Source organism: Synchiropus splendidus, chromosome 2 (genome assembly GCF_027744825.2).
Source record: "Synchiropus splendidus isolate RoL2022-P1 chromosome 2, RoL_Sspl_1.0, whole genome shotgun sequence".
Taxonomy (NCBI): Eukaryota; Metazoa; Chordata; class Actinopteri; order Syngnathiformes; family Callionymidae; genus Synchiropus; species Synchiropus splendidus.
This window is the reverse complement of record NC_071335.1, coordinates 21,836,178-21,853,528: the sequence shown is the minus strand read 5'-3', so window position 1 is coordinate 21,853,528 and position 17,351 is coordinate 21,836,178. Positions and strand designations below refer to the sequence as shown.

Genomic DNA, 17,351 nt, shown 5'->3' with positions numbered 1-17,351 from the left:
ACGAACATCATAGTTTGTCCTTCTCTCCTGCTTTTCCCTGGGCTTCTCCACCTTCATCGTCCTGGTTGCACTCTTCCTCAACTCCTCTCCTCTACTCCTTTGACTATTTGTCCTGCCTCCCTCTCTTGCAGGGAGCTGCAAGTATTTAATTACAGGAGTAATTACAGGAGCAGAAATACTTCCAAGAGGCACTACCATTGAAGAGCACAAAGTTCAAAACTTGAATTTTAATATTAAAAATATCTTCACATGAATATATACAAAATTAGCATTGCTATTCTACTGTTTGAATTACATGACCAGCCGGTTATATAATCAATTTAACTCATGTGTGTATCTGTTCTAAACGCACATTTATTTTCAAGTTTATTTTTCTGTATTTACTCAGATACAATATGAGAATAACGCTCCAATGAACGCTTTTTGTGTTCAGATGCTCCATCTTTCTTTGCTCCGATTGGTTGTCACGATGCAACGTCATATACTTTCTCGCACACTATTGGTCAGCAGTGATGTCAATCCCAGAAGCAGTGGGCTCGGTGCATGAAGGCAGAGGCTGACAGCATCTGCAACATACGATGACGGTCGAGTTAGAACCGCTCTTTACCGCTTAAAACGAGGACACGGGAGTCAGCAATCGACATGGTATGTATTTGTGAATGCCATTCTCCTTGTATTTCTCCTGTTTTGTTGGGGTCAACGACGTGAAGTGTTGCTTTGAGGGGTTAGCGGAACACCGCTGTTACACAATATTACCCTCAGCAGTAGTGTTTCTCCTGCAGAACAGGTGGATTCATGGTCATGAACACCATCATCCAAGGCCGTACATCTTAACGTACACAGCATTTTTCATGTCTGACGATTTGGGGGTCTTTATTTCCAGTATGGATTCGTGAATCACGCCTTGGAGCTGCTGGTTTTGAGGAATTACGGTCCGGAAGTGTGGGAAGACATAAAGTGAGTTCCTGGCTTCTTGTGTTTACACCTGTTGTGAAATAGACCAATATATTAATATCACATATGTGTTGTCATGAAATATGGGCTGTCTCAGATTTTGATAATGTAAATGCTGTATAAACGTTGTTACTACAATATGTTGTTACAAACAATACTATTAATACAATAACACAATGCATGTGCATTTGCTGATTTATTTTCTTTTTTTCCTTTTCACACAGCTCCTCTGCATATAGATACATACTATACTATATATATATATATATTGCTTGAACAGGTGGTGCTTTCTACTGACGCACCTGACTTGGTTGTTGGATTTTATCCACTGAAATTCTATTTATTTTTTTTATAAACTTAAGACTCAATAATAACAGTGTTGAATACAGGAGTGAGCATTTTTTTGGTTTTAAGAGTCCTGAATCAACAGGTGTTGGAGACATGTCTATTTAAGTCTTTGATTGTGTGTTCGGGGAGACACAAGAACTGATGTGGACTTGGAGAGCTCTTCTGAAAAACAAGGTTGTTGACAGGTGTCGCAGCCAAGAAAAACTGTCAGTAAAACAAGTTAATGTAACAACTCCGAAATGCTTTGTATAGCAGAAATTAAACACAGAAATCCCTTGACCACTGACCATGGTTGCATGGTGTTTTAAAAGAGTTTTAAGCTTTTAAAACTCTCTTAAAAAAAAGAGTTGAAAAAATCCATAAAGAAATCTTGGTCCATATTAATAGTAGTCAGATGAAGCTTCCGAGATAATGTGGTTCATTATTTGGTTATTCTCACAGTACGAAGAAAGAAGGCGTTGACCATGTGTTTGAATTGAATTTTACACTGAAATTAGCGAGTTTGCTTCAACGCAGAAACCTGTCGACGCACGTTCTTTGCTAATTTGGCGGCTCCAGGATGGTGACCGCGGTGAACCATGCGTTGATTCTGGTCTCAGAACGTCTCCTCTGTGCTTTTGGCACATTGCTCCTACTGACTGTTGAATTATTGATGTTGAACTGTAAGGATTCAAGACATCACACTGCCACCTCTTGTCACGGAGGTTACATGCCGTTCTCTTCACACTCGGCAGCATGTAAACCAGTGTTGGTAAAGAACTGAATTATAAATGATATTATATTGGCCATTTCCACCACCGACTGATAATGTTGATTATTATTTATTAGTTTTTTCTGTATATTGGTGCAACTCACCACTGATGTTTGGCGTGTCATATATTAGATTTACATTTTTGTGGGTATGTTATACCCCAGACATCAATCATGGGTGGCAACATATGGGTTCTGCCATTTTTTAACGGTATCAGACGTCATCAGTCGGGGGCAGAAATGCTTGGTCGCCCTCCTTCGAAAAAAGTTGAGGTAACCTTTTAGCTTACCATGACCTTTCTCAGCACGAGAAAGCGGTCGCTGACAGGACACCATGGACTACTCCCTCCTCTGCTCTGTAACAGGGATGAAACTAGCGTACCGTCTTGTATCACTGATCACCGTCTCACTGCAGCCCTGTGTGAACAAGTACACATATGCTATGTTTACACCGACGTTTGCATGTGAAAGAAGCAAGTTCTGCTTCCAGAATTGTTGTCAGATTTGACAACGACTCCAGTGTAAATTAATTTTCTATTTTCCATTATATATCTGGCTAGTTTTTCCCTCCATTTTTTGTTTTCAAGTTACTCATATGTTTGCTGCAAGGCTGGCGCCACCTCTGTGTTCACACCCACAACCAGGATCCATGAATGAATCTGGGTTGCTAACCTTGTGTGAGGAAAGTGTCACATACCAATCGATGTTTTCCTTTGTGGCCTACTTCTGCTATTGCGTTCAATAAACAAATCTGTGACTCAGCATCTCTGTCATGATGCGCCTGTATCACAGAACCCTAGTTCAGTAATGTGGATTATTAAACAGCTTCTCAGATATTATTGCAGTTTATGATTTAATAAAGTGATTTGTGTCAGACTCCAGCCCTGGTGAATCAGTGATAAGCAATGGGAAGCATTTTTCTCCTGCACTCACTGAACAGAACGCCAAGCCAAGGTCAATTTCAATGAAACGCTGCCTGATGATAACAAAACACAAGAACATGATGATGAAATATTTGGCTTATTTTTGGTCAACATTAATCTTCGCTGACCCAGACGTGACCCGTCTGAAAAACAGCGTGTAAAAGACACGACGGCAGCTGCCCTGCATTAATGTTATCAAAGTAGCTGAGGAAATTCAACTGGCGGTGCTTACATGCTCAATATATCATGTGTTTTTAAACACAGCCGAGTGGTTCACGCACAGTGTTCTGCTATTTTTGTGAAACTCCCCTCACAGGTTTGTTGATCCAGCTGTTTTGTGTTCTGGTGTGTGGCGGCTATCTGGACAGGGCTGTAGATCATGTTCGCTTTTTCAAGTAATGAGAAGTTAATTATCTGTGCAACGAACAATAGAACGGCTGGAGGAACTGTCGCTGATTCAGTCGTGATTGAATTAGCTCCAACGTTGTAATTTCCAAAGCCGAGCTTCTTAAAAGCCCCCTTGAGTCACGGCGCCATAAATCAGGATGTATTTTCGACGGTGACTCCACGTTGGTAAAATGGCTTCCTCCAGCAATTTTCCAGGCTTTGAAGCGGGCAGCTTTCCACTTTCATGACTCACAACTTGACTTGGTTTACAGGAGGGAGGCTCAGCTGGACATCGAGGGTCAGTTTCTTGTCAGGATCATATACGATGATGCCAAGACGTACGACCTTGTCGCAGCTGCCAGTAAAGTCCTCAGTAAGTGGGAGAACATTTATGAATTCATGGGAACATTTTTATGGAAGTTTTTTTTTTTTCAAAACATAAGTGCTGTTTATGGATTAAAATCTTTTGTCTCAATTAATCGCACTGAAGCCGAGTTAACTTGCGATTAATGTCAAATTAATCATTTTGTATGTGCTCTGAATATTAATGTCATAGGAAGATGTTATCAACACAATAATGGTTTGCTCATGCCAACATTTGTTCACTCCAACAACCCAACATGACAGGAGAACATTCTTTAGAATCACCTCAGAGGCACTGAAGAGGCTCTACAACAGGAACTTACATTTCCTAAGGGGCCAGTATTGGCCAATATTGTGACCATAGAAAGGAGGGTAAGAGAAAATTTAAAATAAAAATCAAATGATGACGTCATGTGTGATAATGAAATGACACTTAAAAATGCACAGAAAATGTTGGCTTGTTGTGTTTTATTTAATTTAAACCACGATTCTTGATGTGCCTCATACGTTTCAAAATCGACTTTCAATTCTTATGTATTGTAAAGGACAAGAAATACTTAAAATAGCCAATGGAAAAGATGAACAATAAAGAAAAACAAGCAAACGAGAAACTTATGTTTCAGTTGCATCATAATGAACAAAAAATAATACACAAAACCAAAATGTCAGAGACTACAACAATGCCAGTTCTATAATTTTACTTTGACACCAGGAGGGCCACATAAGTACAGTCAAAGGGCCGCATTTGGCCCCCGGGCCGAACTTTGCACAGGTATGCTCTACAACATGCTAAAAGCATAACAGTGTTGGCATTAACGTTAATTCTTCAAATCTTCCTTTATGTTTCATTGAGAACAGATAAAATGATTGATTAATTTACCATTAATCATGAGTTAACTCCAATATAGTGCGATTAAAAATTTGAATCTATTAACTGGCGTAACCACATTTTTTAAAACTCACTCATGATTCAAAGTAAAAGTGCAACCGAGGTTTTTGTTATTTCATCTTGGTCTTCTTTGTAAACAGAGATCAACGCGGGCGACATCCTGCAGATGTTCGGGAAGATGTTTTTCGAGTTTTGCCAGGAGTCTGGATATGACACCATCTTACGAGTGCTGGGCTCCAATGTTCGCGAGTTCCTGCAGGTGTGCTTTTTCCCTTTCTAAGTAAATACTGTATGTAATGTGTTCTTCTGCTGCCATTTTTGTTGAGGTCAAAACGTGTGCAAGTTCAAGACTAGCATGCGACCAGGAACATAGCAGTTATCTTTTTCAGAAATTCAGAAATTGAAGTGTGGAAATCTTGATAGTTAAGATAATCTAAATTTGTTTTGATCGACTCAAAGACTTCATAAATCGACTTGATTAGTTGTATCACATTTTTTATCACATTCATTTAGCGTAATTTCTGGACTATAAGCTGCTACTTTTTTTTTAATATATGGATTTTTACTGGCTAAAGAGCGTCATGCTGCCAAAAATATTGAGCCTTGTCACATCAAACCAATGAAATCACAGGCGTTTTATGGACCTTAAAGCGCTAAAAATGCGCGGTTTTCGCTCGCGTGTCTGGAGCTCCGTTCATAGAGTCAATCTCCTGGAGGACTGGAGATAAGAAGCAGCAGCTGAGACCGGTTGTGGTGTTGGAACTTCAGACATTTTGAGCGCTTTAATGTCAATAAAAGATGTAAGGAGTTGATGATTCAAGTTCAGAACATTGCCCAGTTTGTTTCATGAGTCAGTCTCCATGCTGGACCCCGTTTTCAAAACTAGAAGTGATCCTTTTTAGAACCACTGACCTTTCCATGGCGCAGACAGCACCACTGCGGCCACAGCTTATAGACCGCTTATGTACAGAAAAGATCAATTTTCCTTCTGAAAAGTGGGTACAGCGAATATGCTGGTGCACTGTATAGTTTGGAATTTACTATAATTTTATGTTGCTTTTAATTGTATGTGTTTTAAGAACACACTACAGCCTTTAACAAATCTATTAAAAAAGCATCTTGATTTAAATGAGAAAAATCCTTGGATCTGATCGTCAACGATGTCAGTGAATTATTTTGCTGTCCTAACTTGACCATCTGATCTGTGTAAGTCTAGTGGAGTATGACAAATATTATTTGGTTTATTTGATTCTTAATGGTTACTAATGTGTGATGCTGCTGGGATTAATTCAAATTTGAGGCATGATGCATAATTCATTCCCTGCTCTCTTTCATTTTTAGAATCTGGATGCTCTGCATGACCACCTGGGCACCATCTATCCGGGGATGAGGGCCCCCTCCTTCCGCTGCACCGATGCAGAGAAGGGAAACAACTTGATCCTTCACTACTACTCGGAGAGAGAGGGGCTTCAAGACATCGTCATCGGCATCATTAAAACGGTCGCTCAGCAGATACACGGCACCGAGATCGAGATGAAGGTCTGACCTCCTGTGTTTTGGGGAATGCCAGACAAATACACTGTAGACTGATGGAATTTATAGCGACACATTATTTTGGTTGGAGCTGACACAGTTATAGAAATGAAGTGAAGTGAGGTGATGTAGTGATAAAATGAGGTAGGCTTTGTGCTAAACCATGTTTTTAGATTTTCACATTGACAGTGTATCATTCAGATGTCAATAATGGTGATATTAAAACTTCATTTCTGTAGCACCGTTCAGCTCTTCAGAGAGTGTTTCACGGAATGAATATAAACAAGAACATGCTAAGAATACAGCGTCTACACATGAAGCATGAACGTGGTGCATATAAATCAATGCATAGATGTAAAGCTAGCTAGGGTATTGAACAAGGGGCCAAGGTGGCCAACGGGAGGATCAGATGGTTGGTGAGGGAAGGACCAATGCTTCTATTTTGGACTTGTTCAGCTGAAGGAAATTGTTCATTCAGTATCATGCAGATGAAAACAAAGGGGACCTAAAATAGAACCCTGTGGAACACCACGAGATCTTAGAGAGTTAAAATGGAAGTTTCACTGCTGTTCGCTGCTATGAGGAGGTGTGTGGTCACTTTTAGAAACACCGTTGTCTGAGCTGTGTCTTGAGCTAAAACCAGACTGAAAAGTGAGTTTGTTTGCATAAAATCCCAAAACAACTTTTGCTCAGAAGTGGTCTAAAACGATCAAGATCATCGGTGTCAAAATGGCTTTTTTAAAAGTGGTTGGAATGTTGCATTTTTAAAGGCTGAATGGTCTGATTTACAACTGGTAAAATATTGGGCCCAAAACCATCTAAAATGTATTTTAAGAAACGTGTGGGAAAGTTGTCGTGGCTGCATGTGGTTGGTTGATTTGGGAGATTTATTCTTGATGAATTGTTAGGTTTCAGAGAGCTTTAGGTCAGGTTGTGATGGAATGTGGTCAAATAAGAATGAGATAAAAAAAAGACAAATGAATCTGGATTATTATCAGAATTCTTCTCAGGTCTGTAGTTTTTCATTTGAAATGACAAGCAGGTTTATGATATATTTTAACATGTGTTTTGATATTTCTAACCCTGAATCTTCTATGTTTCATGTCTTTGGTTCTACTTCTTATGAAGATGATCCAGCCCAAGAGTGAGGAGTGTGACCACATCAAGTTCCTGATCGAAGAGAAGGACTCCGAGGAAGAGGCCTTCTACGAGGACCTGGATGGATTCGAGGAGAACGGCACGCAGGAGACTCGGATCAGCCCCTACACCTTCTGCAAGGCCTTTCCCTTTCACCTCATGTTTGATAAAGACCTAATGCTCACCCAGTGCGGGAACGCCATCTGTCGCGTGCTACCTCAGGTGTTCATCTCTTTCCTTGGGCTGAATTGTCACAGCTATTGAAACCACAACTGTAGCTCTAAAGTATCATTCGGGTCCTTCCACAGCTCCAGCCTGGCTCCTGCATCCTGCCCTCCGTCTTCTCCCTGGTCCGTCCTCATATCGACTTCAGCTTTCATGGAATCCTGTCCCACATTAACACCGTCTTTGTGCTGCGCAGCATGGTAAGTGCAACTGGTATGGACAGATGGATTAGATGGTTTTCGATAGATCCCTAGACCACCTGAAAAGTTGGGCTGTCGAAAACTAAAGGCAGCTCCCTGAACTCTGATGCGTTCAGGCTCCATAGTTTCCATCAACTTCACCCACTCTGTGACAGTATGGTGCTTTCAAATCAGGAAAGTAGTTTGAGATATATGTTATTTGTTAGGTACAACTAAAATGATTATTGTCAGTTGTAGTAGTGTTTTATATAGTAGAGTTGGGATCTGCTATGACAGCTACAATTTATGGTTATGAGTTAACCTTTTTTTTAACTGTGGGAGGAAACCTGAGTGAACACAAGAGACCCCACCTATATTTTGATAAAATAATAATAAATAAAGTCAGATGAACTTGTTCTTTTGCTACATGGATGAGGGCATAGTAGCCAGTACAAGCTGTGATTTTAGAAGAACCAAAATTGTGCAAATTTGAGGAGGAGCGAGAGACATTCCTGAACACTGTCTAATCCTGGAAGGAGGGTCTGCTGAACGTGGAGACTGTGGAGAACGAGGACGAGCTGACGGGGGTGGAGATCAGCTGCCTCAGACTGAAGGGACAGATGATTTATTTGCCAGAGGCAGAGAACATCCTGTTTCTCTGCTCCCCCAGGTGAGTCTGCTACTGTGCTGCCGAAATACGCCGAACCGAATACTTCATTACTCATTCATTCATCAGCTACTTCATTATTCACATGTTCTCCTTGTGGAAAAAAAGGCGGTTTGGGAGGTGAATGGTTGAAAATACATGACTAATAATTCTGGTGCAGGAATGGATGCACTCACTTCTAGCACTTGTTATTCAGGATTTCACGCAGTAACCGCAGTTTTTAGAGTCACGGTCAAAATTACAGCCCCACATAGTGGCACTAATAAATGTGAAGCAAATCTGGCAGCCATTTGTATGTTTGTGAAGAGTTGCACTTTTGACCTTGTGTAGTCTTGTGTAGTTGTTCATGTGTTTATATGAAATTAGCTTGGTACTTCAGTAAGACTGTGGACACTCCAGAAGGTTGTTTTGACTTGTTGATACTCCTGTGGGAGGAAAAATTTGCTGTTGTAGTTTGAAAATGAAAAGTTTATTTCACATAATTAGGTGTGACTCAAGCAATAAGCCTTGTAAATTCAGGTCACATTTTGAATTAATATATTTTAGTGGGAAACATTTACCATTAACAAAGGTTACTAGTATTATTATTATTATCATTATGTGTTGTATGACTATCATTTTATTCACCTGACTGTCTGAAAGTAAAAGAAATAAGTCTGATTCGATCCCATTCTTCTCCCAGTGTTATGAACCTGGATGATCTCACAAGAAGGGGCCTGTACCTGAGCGACATCCCTTTGCACGACGCCACGCGTGACCTGGTGTTGCTGGGCGAGCAGTTCCGCGAGGAGTACAAACTGACCCAGGAGTTGGAAATCCTCACTGACCGTCTGCAGCACACACTTCGAGCCTTGGAGGACGAGAAGAAGAAGACTGACAGGTCTGAGCATTTTTAAACGTCATTTGAGTCTGTGCAGTCGGAAGACTTCAGTCATCAGAAAACAAACATATCCACTTTTTACTATATATTATTTTAAACTGTTATACCACCTGCTGAAATTTTCCTGATATTTTTGGTGCGCTGTATTTTGTTTATCCAGATAAACCTGATTTGCAATAGTAGTTATAAAAGGTGGCCTGTATTTGCTGATATTTTAATCGGTATCCAACGTAATTCCTTATGTATTTGTGAAACCGAGAGCAGCAATAGGTCACCATTCTTTCACTTTCTTCCTTTGAACCCCCCCAACCCCCGGTGGGTTCGCAGGGAGGCCGGCGGTCACGACAATCTTGACAAGAAAAACAACACATTTGCATCGCTGCTGTGCTGTAAGTGCCTGCAGCCATTTACGTGTCAGCGCTCAGTTGCGCTCAGTTTTGTCACGTGAAAAAATTCATAGGTTTGGGATGAATTATTGTGGCGCTTCGAGAATAAAAATGAGGTCTGCTCTTGGTATTTCCTTCAGTAACAACCCTCCCTGGCTGAAAAGTAGCTGACAGCTGGAGCGTATCTGGGCAGTTTATTGTCGCCTATAACTGGAACGCTGCAGTGGCTGTATCCTCTTCTGAAATGACTCCGCCATCGCACACCTGTGTTATTATCTTTTGTGTTTTCCCTCTCTGTATTCTGTTCTCGCCTCAGGCTGCGAGCAGTGATTCAAATTCTGGTAGCTGCTCCCAGTAATTATTACAGCTGTAGCCGATGTAATATGTATATTCTTGTCCTCTGGAAAAACTATTCCTTGGTGTTTGGGCTTTTGAGTTCCCAGACACCGTCATGTACGTTTCATCAGTCCTCAAATTGTGTGCATCGCAGGAGATATTTTGAGACAGCCATGATTTTCCGGTTGCCATAGAAACACCACACTCCCAAACCCAGCTTAGCCTGTACAGAGCGATGACCAAAAGGTGCTCGGGGGAGGAATAGAAATCCTCATCCCCAAAAGATTGTTCCCCACGGTGGCTGCACCTGCATTTCATTCTCTCATTTTAATGGGATGTATCACCAGCGTTCTCCCTCCTCCTCTTCCAGGCTGCTCTATTCCGTCCTGCCGCCATCTGTTGCCAACGAGCTGCGCCACAAACGGCCGGTTCCAGCCAAACGCTACGACAACGTGACCATCCTGTTCAGCGGCATCGTGGGCTTCAACGCCTTCTGCAGCAAGCACGCCTCTGCCGAGGGAGCCATCAAGATAGTCAACCTGCTCAACGATGTTTACACCCGCTTCGACATCTTGACAGACTCACGGAAGAACCCTTATGTATACAAGGTTAGCAGCCAGAATACTGTCAGGACAATCGCGTGTTCGCCTGCGCGGACGGAGGCTCTGACAAATACACAGCACCATCGCCAGCGTCAGCAGTTTTAGGGATGCTGATATATATTTCACGCTAACATACAGACAAGAATATAAGCGATAATTTATATCACCAGTTGCGACTTTTCTCCGTTGCGAGAGTGGCGAGCGCAACATGGTCTTCTTCAGGAACAATTTTATGGAGCTCCCGTGGCAGATTTACACGCAGAGCTTTCAGGCAAGAATGCACTTCGAGATGTCAAACAGACCTCGGCCCATCCAGTGAATCAGCCACATCCATCGGGTCAACAAAAGCAGTAATATTTACTCTAAAAGGCTGAATGGCCTGGTGGTCCCAGGGTTTCAGCAGATCTTTAAGGAGGCCCCCGCATGCCTGAAACGCTGATGTAAGTGTTTAACTGTTTATCTCGGGGTGTTTCAGTTTATTTCTGGCTGCTTTGTGTATTTAAAGAAAAACTCAGTTTGATGCATAGATTCACACGACGTCACATGTGCCGTTACGGCAGCTGACACGTTCCTGTTGAAGCCGTAAACATTTCATGACAAATTGCAGGGGGAACGCTCCAAGATGATGGTTCATCAATGTCTCTCCATACTGGACAGACATTATCGTTGTGTGTGACTCAGTAGCCATCCACTGTCCATGTTTTCCTGAGGGATTAGAGGGGGCACAAGGGTTGCATCAGTAGCTATTGGGCGCAGACTTCTGATTCCACTGAGAAACTACTGAGTTGTTCCCAGGCTTACGAAAAGACATCATGTCTGTGACGTGCCTCAGGGCCTGCTCACAGTTGGACATGTCCATTCGGAGAGTGAAAAGTGCCACTCTCTAAGCAAGGGTCCAGAAACCATGCTGAGAAATGGTACTTGGGCTGGTAGAATCTTCTTGCTTCGGTCACTAACCAAGTCTGGGGCCATTGGGGAGCGTCCCATTGACCCTTGGTACTATGTTCTCCAAGCCAAACAGGAACCAGATGACTTGTGCTCGTCCACTGGCGTCATGTTGGCTGGAAGGAGACGACGGGCAGTTCCATTTATAGAACGAAGAAACAGCAGACTGTTTTAAAGTGTTTGTGTGACTGAGTCCGGCATTTCCTACAGGTGGAGACGGTGGGCGACAAGTACATGACGGTGAGCGGGCTGCCGGAGCCGTGCACGCATCACGCCAAGTCTATCTGTCACCTGGCACTGGACATGCTGGAGATCGCAGGCCAAGTGAAGGTGGACGATGAGCCAGTGCAGGTCAGTCAGGGTCTGCTCTGAGGTTTAGCTTAGACTGTGCTTCATACGTCACATGCGTCTCTTCAACAAGTCATAGTGACACTCAAGAAGACGGTTAAATTTATATAGACAACCAGGATCGTCAGAATGAGGACATAAATATGGAAATATAAATGTAAGTTAAAATAAACATATCCACTTTTATTTCTGTTGAGTTTTCATCCTTTATTTTTATTTAGGAGTCGTGACATTCTCTAGTTATTAATTTAAAAATAGAAAAAAACGTGACTAGATGTTATTATTTTATATTTTATTTAAATATAAGTCACAAAGAACTATGGACCGAACATGAATATGACATGAAGGCATTTGAAAGGCACTTTAGTTCAAAAATATTTTGAAATATTTTTTTATTTGAAATATAAAGAAAAATGAGAAAAAAAGTAAAGTCCTAAAATAAAGAACTTTGTCATGTTTCCAGTAGAACTAGTGATTTTAAAAATAATTTCATACTTCTGTTTGCATAAAAACAGTTCAATTGCTAAATCTACTCTGTGTATGAGGCTCAGATTCGGGGTGTTTAAGATAATATTTGTGATGAATATACAGTACAATATAATCCATATGAATGTGACTGGTGATACACGCTTGTGATTCGTGTTTCAGTCAATGGTCACGTTATGAGCAGCAAGTGGGATGAAGAGCAGCAGACTTTTGTTTGACTGACTGCTGCGGATTGTTATTGTATTCACGGCTGTGGAGACCTTTGCGTTGGAAAGCCACGTCTGCTTAACAAAGAGCTGTTTATTTTTGGGACATGGCATCAACTGAAGACGAGCGAGGTTTAGTTTCGCAGAAACAGACTCAAATCATCTCACGACCCCGGAGCTAAAAATAGACCCTCGTTTGTCTCAGGCGGCGACAACAACGAGCTCCTCGGCTCCGCATTTCTGAAGGTTTCTGCAGACGATCTTGCGTGAACTCAAAGCTCGAGGATCCTTTTGTGATATTCAGTGATATTCTGGAGCCGGAAAGCTTCCAACCACCCACCGAATGTTGCACCTTTCTACGCACTCTGCGTCTTGTTTGTGCCAAGACTTAAAGCTGCAGAAGGTGGTGTTTCATCCCCGGCTCTCTCTGAGCTCCGACTTGGATTAAACGTTTCTTCCTTTCTCTTTAGTAGATGTGCTACTATTTAATGGTTTATTTTAAAACTGCGCCCCGTTTCTCAGCGAGAACCTCACGACGGCAGCTCACTGGAAGTGGGCATGACAACAGGAACGTCCAATTGGAGCGCGTCCAATTCCCTCCAGACAGACTTGCGTCAGTGACTTACAATACGTGCGCTACTGGCGTTTCTGAGAGCATCACGATATACACTTCTGCTTCCTTGTCTCCGCAATGCCTGCGTTCTTCCACTGGAGGGCACAGAGCAGTCACGACCACTTGCGGCTCTCATTTCACTCAGCTGCCGATGAGTAAAATTGAGCAGAAACACCGAAATAGCGTAAATAAGTTGTACAATTCCTTTGAATATTTCCTTTTTCAGAGTGACACCAGCCCCACCAGCCCCTGGTCAAATATCAGTAGCCATTATGGACCCGGATTAGAAACGGTTGCCGCCTCTGCCTTGGTTCTGAAGTGTAGGTCTATGTCTGGTTGTCTTCTAGAATTCCAGCCTGAGATGGTTCACATCTACCAGGATGAGGATCAGAACCCTTAGCTGTGTCAGGGAGCAGAAAACGGACCCATGAGACAGAGCATGAAGCTCAAACACTGGTCTTGGCTTTGTGCTAAAAAGCAACCGCTTATGTTGCGGGGGCAGCAGGTGGAGCAAAGAGGCCCAGCCTACCCTCTACACAGACAGAAGCCCACCAGTCCATTTTCCTAACTTCTGGTAGTGGAATGAAACAAAGATAACAGCGGAACAAATGTCACGTCTCATTTTCCAGATCACGATCGGGATCCACACCGGGGAGGTGGTGACCGGGGTGATCGGGCAGAGGATGCCCAGATACTGCCTGTTTGGGAACACAGTCAACCTCACCAGCCGTACTGAAACCACGGGTGAAAAGGGGAAAATTAATGTGTCGGAATACACGTACCGGTAAGAGTGTCCTTCACCTCAATTGGAGTTAAAATGAGGCAGGAATTTTGAAAGTCTCTTTGTGTCTCAGGTGTTTGCAGTCAGCCGAGAACGCTGACCCACAGTTTCACTTGGAATTCCGAGGTCCCGTAACCATGAAAGGAAAGAAGGACCCGATGAAGGTGTGGTTTCTGTCCAGGAAACCCACTGACTGAGTCCTGCAACGGGGCTCCGGAGACAGAAGGACAGGAAGACGCCTCCGTCTTGCTACAGCTGCGTACAGTAGATATTTTTAATATGAAGAATAGATGTTTATTTGAACTTGATTCTCCACTCCATCATGAGCTTAACGTTTCATACATGGAGCGTAAACAGTGCGCCACGAGTGTATTGTTTCACTAGAAATATATTTTGGACAAATTCTAGTTGTACGTCACATGAAATATTATCATTTGAGTGACTGTCCTTCCAGTTATTGGTGAGTCGTATCAGTGGTATTGTTATATAACAGTTACATTTCTGTTTTAAAGTTATAAATTGAAGCAATAAAATATTATAGAAACATCCTGAGTGCGATTGTTGAGCAGGGAGACATTTATTAAGACTTAAATATTATTATTATAATTATTATTATTATTAGATGCCACTTTTAATATTGAAATGACATTATTTATATATCCTAATATTGCCAGTGTTTGCTTTAAATGTGAAAATTCTAGACTTCTTAAATTTATATTCTAAAAGATTCTCACATTTTCATCACAGTTTTGTTTGTTTCTCACATTTGTTTGTTGACCACACATTTATATTTAACTGCAAGGTAAAAACAGAGCTGCTGGTCTTGTTTGCTTTTGTTTGAACAGTTAAAATAAAAGAATAAAGCAACGATCTGTGGTCAGTGTGTTGTGTTGAATAGGAGTCGAGAATGAGTTCTACACTAAAAAGTGTGTAACGTCTGCCCCCTGGTGGTAAAACCACTTTACTGTTGCATTTTTGACGTTTGAAATTATTCTATATTTAAAACAATTTCGGTTAGCAAGCTAAGGACAAAACAAACATTATAATGAGGACCGAGCTGCGTAAGCTACGTAGCTCGCTCACATTACCACGTCGCAACTTCGAAGTTCGGATTTTTTTCTCTGTCTATTAGAACACTTATCACAATCGAATCTTTATGAGCTGCAACTTAAATCCATTTTTATCAGGATTCTTGGATGCGTTTGTCCCAAGTTCAGTGAAACCTTATCAACCGAGTGACAGTGGAAAGGTCTTAGCGATAAGAGATAACGGTGAGTGGAGATGAAGTGGAGTTCAGACGCTGCTGGTGAGGAACCTTTTATGAAGCTTGTTAAAGGTGGATGGCCGCTGAGAATAAACAGAGATACGGTTTATTGGCCATCCAGGATAAGTTGAAGTCGTCCCAAGATCTTCGGTTAGCGTGGGCTTTTTGACTTCTCCAGAATGGTCACTGTGTCCAGAGACAACACAAAGATGGCTTTCTCAAGTGCGCGTCATTCGCCGGACTCAAGTGGTGCGATTCATCTGCCAGTCGAACCCGTCCACGACCTGCCCAGGTCTCAACATTGGCGCAGGAAAAACCAGACATCTGCCGCAACTGTTACATGAAAGTGCTATTAGGGAAATAAACAGCGTAAACGCAAGGTGACACCAAAGATGGCTGCCAACAAGTAAGCCATCTGTTTAGCATTAACTTATATCTTATCCAAGTGGTTGGCTATTATCAACGGCACGGAGGACGAGTTCAACTTTGCACACGACTGGCGATAAGAGCCGGGTGACAGCAGTGCCATGTATGAGTTGGCACATGGTTAAACTCTCACTTTTGTCTTGGCTTGTGTTTCCAGTCAAGACTTCTCTAGCGTAAACTGATCAATCCCACACGACTTTGAAAACACATGAATAGTATGAAAAGGTTTCAGTCATGCAAGAGCCACAGCCGCCAAACACAACAACATATACAGGGGGTGGACAAAATAATGGAAACACCTTAAAGCCATTATTTTGTCTCCATTATTTTGTCCAACCCCTGTATGTATGAATTTCTCTGGGAGATGAATAAAGTATATATCTTATCTAGGGTTCCATTTTCACAGGAAAAAAAAACAAAACTTTTTTTTTTCTGTCTCAGCTCCAAAATAATAACAAAATATATATAAATATACATATATTTATTTATTCACTTATTTTCAGCTAAAAAAAAAGAACAATTCAGGTGGTGTGTGTGTGTGTATATATATATATATATATATATATATGTATGTATGTATGAATTTATCTGGGAGATGAATGATGTATTTATCTTATCTAGGGTTCCATTTTCACAGAAAAAAAAAAAAAAAAAATAATAATAATATGTATATTTTCCGGTGGGGGAAATTTTTTTTCTCCAAAATAATAACAAAATATATATAAATATACATATTATGTATGTATGAATTTCTCTGGGAGATGAATGATGTCTTATCTAGGGTTCCATTTTCACAGAAAAAAAGCTTCTTTGTTTTTTCACAGGGAAAAAATATACATATATATGTAGGTGTTTATTTTTGCCAATAGAAGGGAAAAAAAGAAAATGGAAACCTTATTTGTTATTATCCCACTATTGATTGACACACTCGTCCCACAAGCTTGTGCACTTCTCCACATGTGTCGTGATCCTAATATCAGCAGCAACGCCTTGAGTCAACAACACAGTGAAAGAAGCAGGAAGCACTTCAGCTCATTTAATCGTCGGCTCAATCCCTGGCTGCCCCTGGGACGATCACTTCCACCAATGGAGCGGGGCGACTCACCTGCCGAGACGTCCGAGGCGTAGCGCCACATCAGCATTGATTGACGGGCAGATAAGAGGCGCGGCGGAGCTTTATATGTGGCAGCGTGCGCTCGCAGAAGCACTCCTCGCAGCAGAGTCCTCCACCTGACCTCCACCATGACCTTCAACGGCACCTGGAAGATTGACCGCAATGAGAACTACGAGAAGTTCATGGAGCAAATGGGCAAGTGGAAACTGATCTGACAGAATATTTGTCACACAAATCTTTAATAATAATGTGAACATTACAAAGTTAGGGTTTCATGTCTTTGCATGCATGAGATGTTGTCTGTGGAATTATAGGTGAACATGCTTCATATTAAATAAGGAACTTCCTTTACAGCCTTTTGTCTGAGCCTTGTCTTTACGTCACACTCTGTTTCTAAACTTCATCCCTTTATCTCAGTCCTTTTCCAGTGTTTTTATCCTTCCTTCCATCCTATTCTCTTCTCTTGAACCTCCTTTCCATCTCGCTCTTCCTCTGACACATGTTCTAACCTCCAGCTCTTCTTCTCTTTTATCCTTTATGCATTTGTTTTTCCTTCAGTTCCATGACCCCTTTTTCCCAGCAGATTCACAATTGTCTTTCCTACAGTCA

General features: G+C 41.7%; 1 protein-coding gene across 2 annotated transcripts; it reads left to right on the top strand.

Annotated features, from left to right (window-relative positions):
* Positions 1-513: 513 nt before the first annotated feature.
* gucy1b1 (guanylate cyclase 1 soluble subunit beta 1) lies at positions 514-14,800 on the top strand. Of its 2 annotated transcripts, XM_053855122.1 has the most exons (13): positions 514-645; positions 884-957; positions 3,635-3,735; positions 4,755-4,873; positions 5,956-6,153; positions 7,276-7,506; positions 7,593-7,709; positions 8,225-8,358; positions 9,038-9,235; positions 10,328-10,565; positions 11,715-11,855; positions 13,787-13,941; positions 14,012-14,800. In XM_053855122.1, the coding sequence occupies exons 1-13, from the start codon at positions 643-645 to the stop codon at positions 14,133-14,135; spliced, it is 1,833 nt and encodes a 610-aa protein (XP_053711097.1). In that variant the 5' UTR covers positions 514-642; the 3' UTR covers positions 14,136-14,800. The 2 variants fall into 2 exon arrangements, with proteins under 2 accessions (XP_053711097.1, XP_053711098.1); XM_053855123.1 differs by lacking the exons at positions 13,787-13,941; positions 14,012-14,800 and adding an exon at positions 13,505-13,771.
* Positions 14,801-17,351: the final 2,551 nt, after the last annotated feature.

Excerpts from the sequence above, each read along its gene's own strand:
- gucy1b1 (XM_053855122.1), top strand. Across the intron at positions 3,736-4,754 it reads AGCTGCCAGTAAAGTCCTCA|AGATCAACGCGGGCGACATC; the intron begins GTAAGTGGGAGA and ends CTTTGTAAACAG. Across the intron at positions 7,710-8,224 it reads TCTTTGTGCTGCGCAGCATG|GAGGGTCTGCTGAACGTGGA; the intron begins GTAAGTGCAACT and ends TAATCCTGGAAG.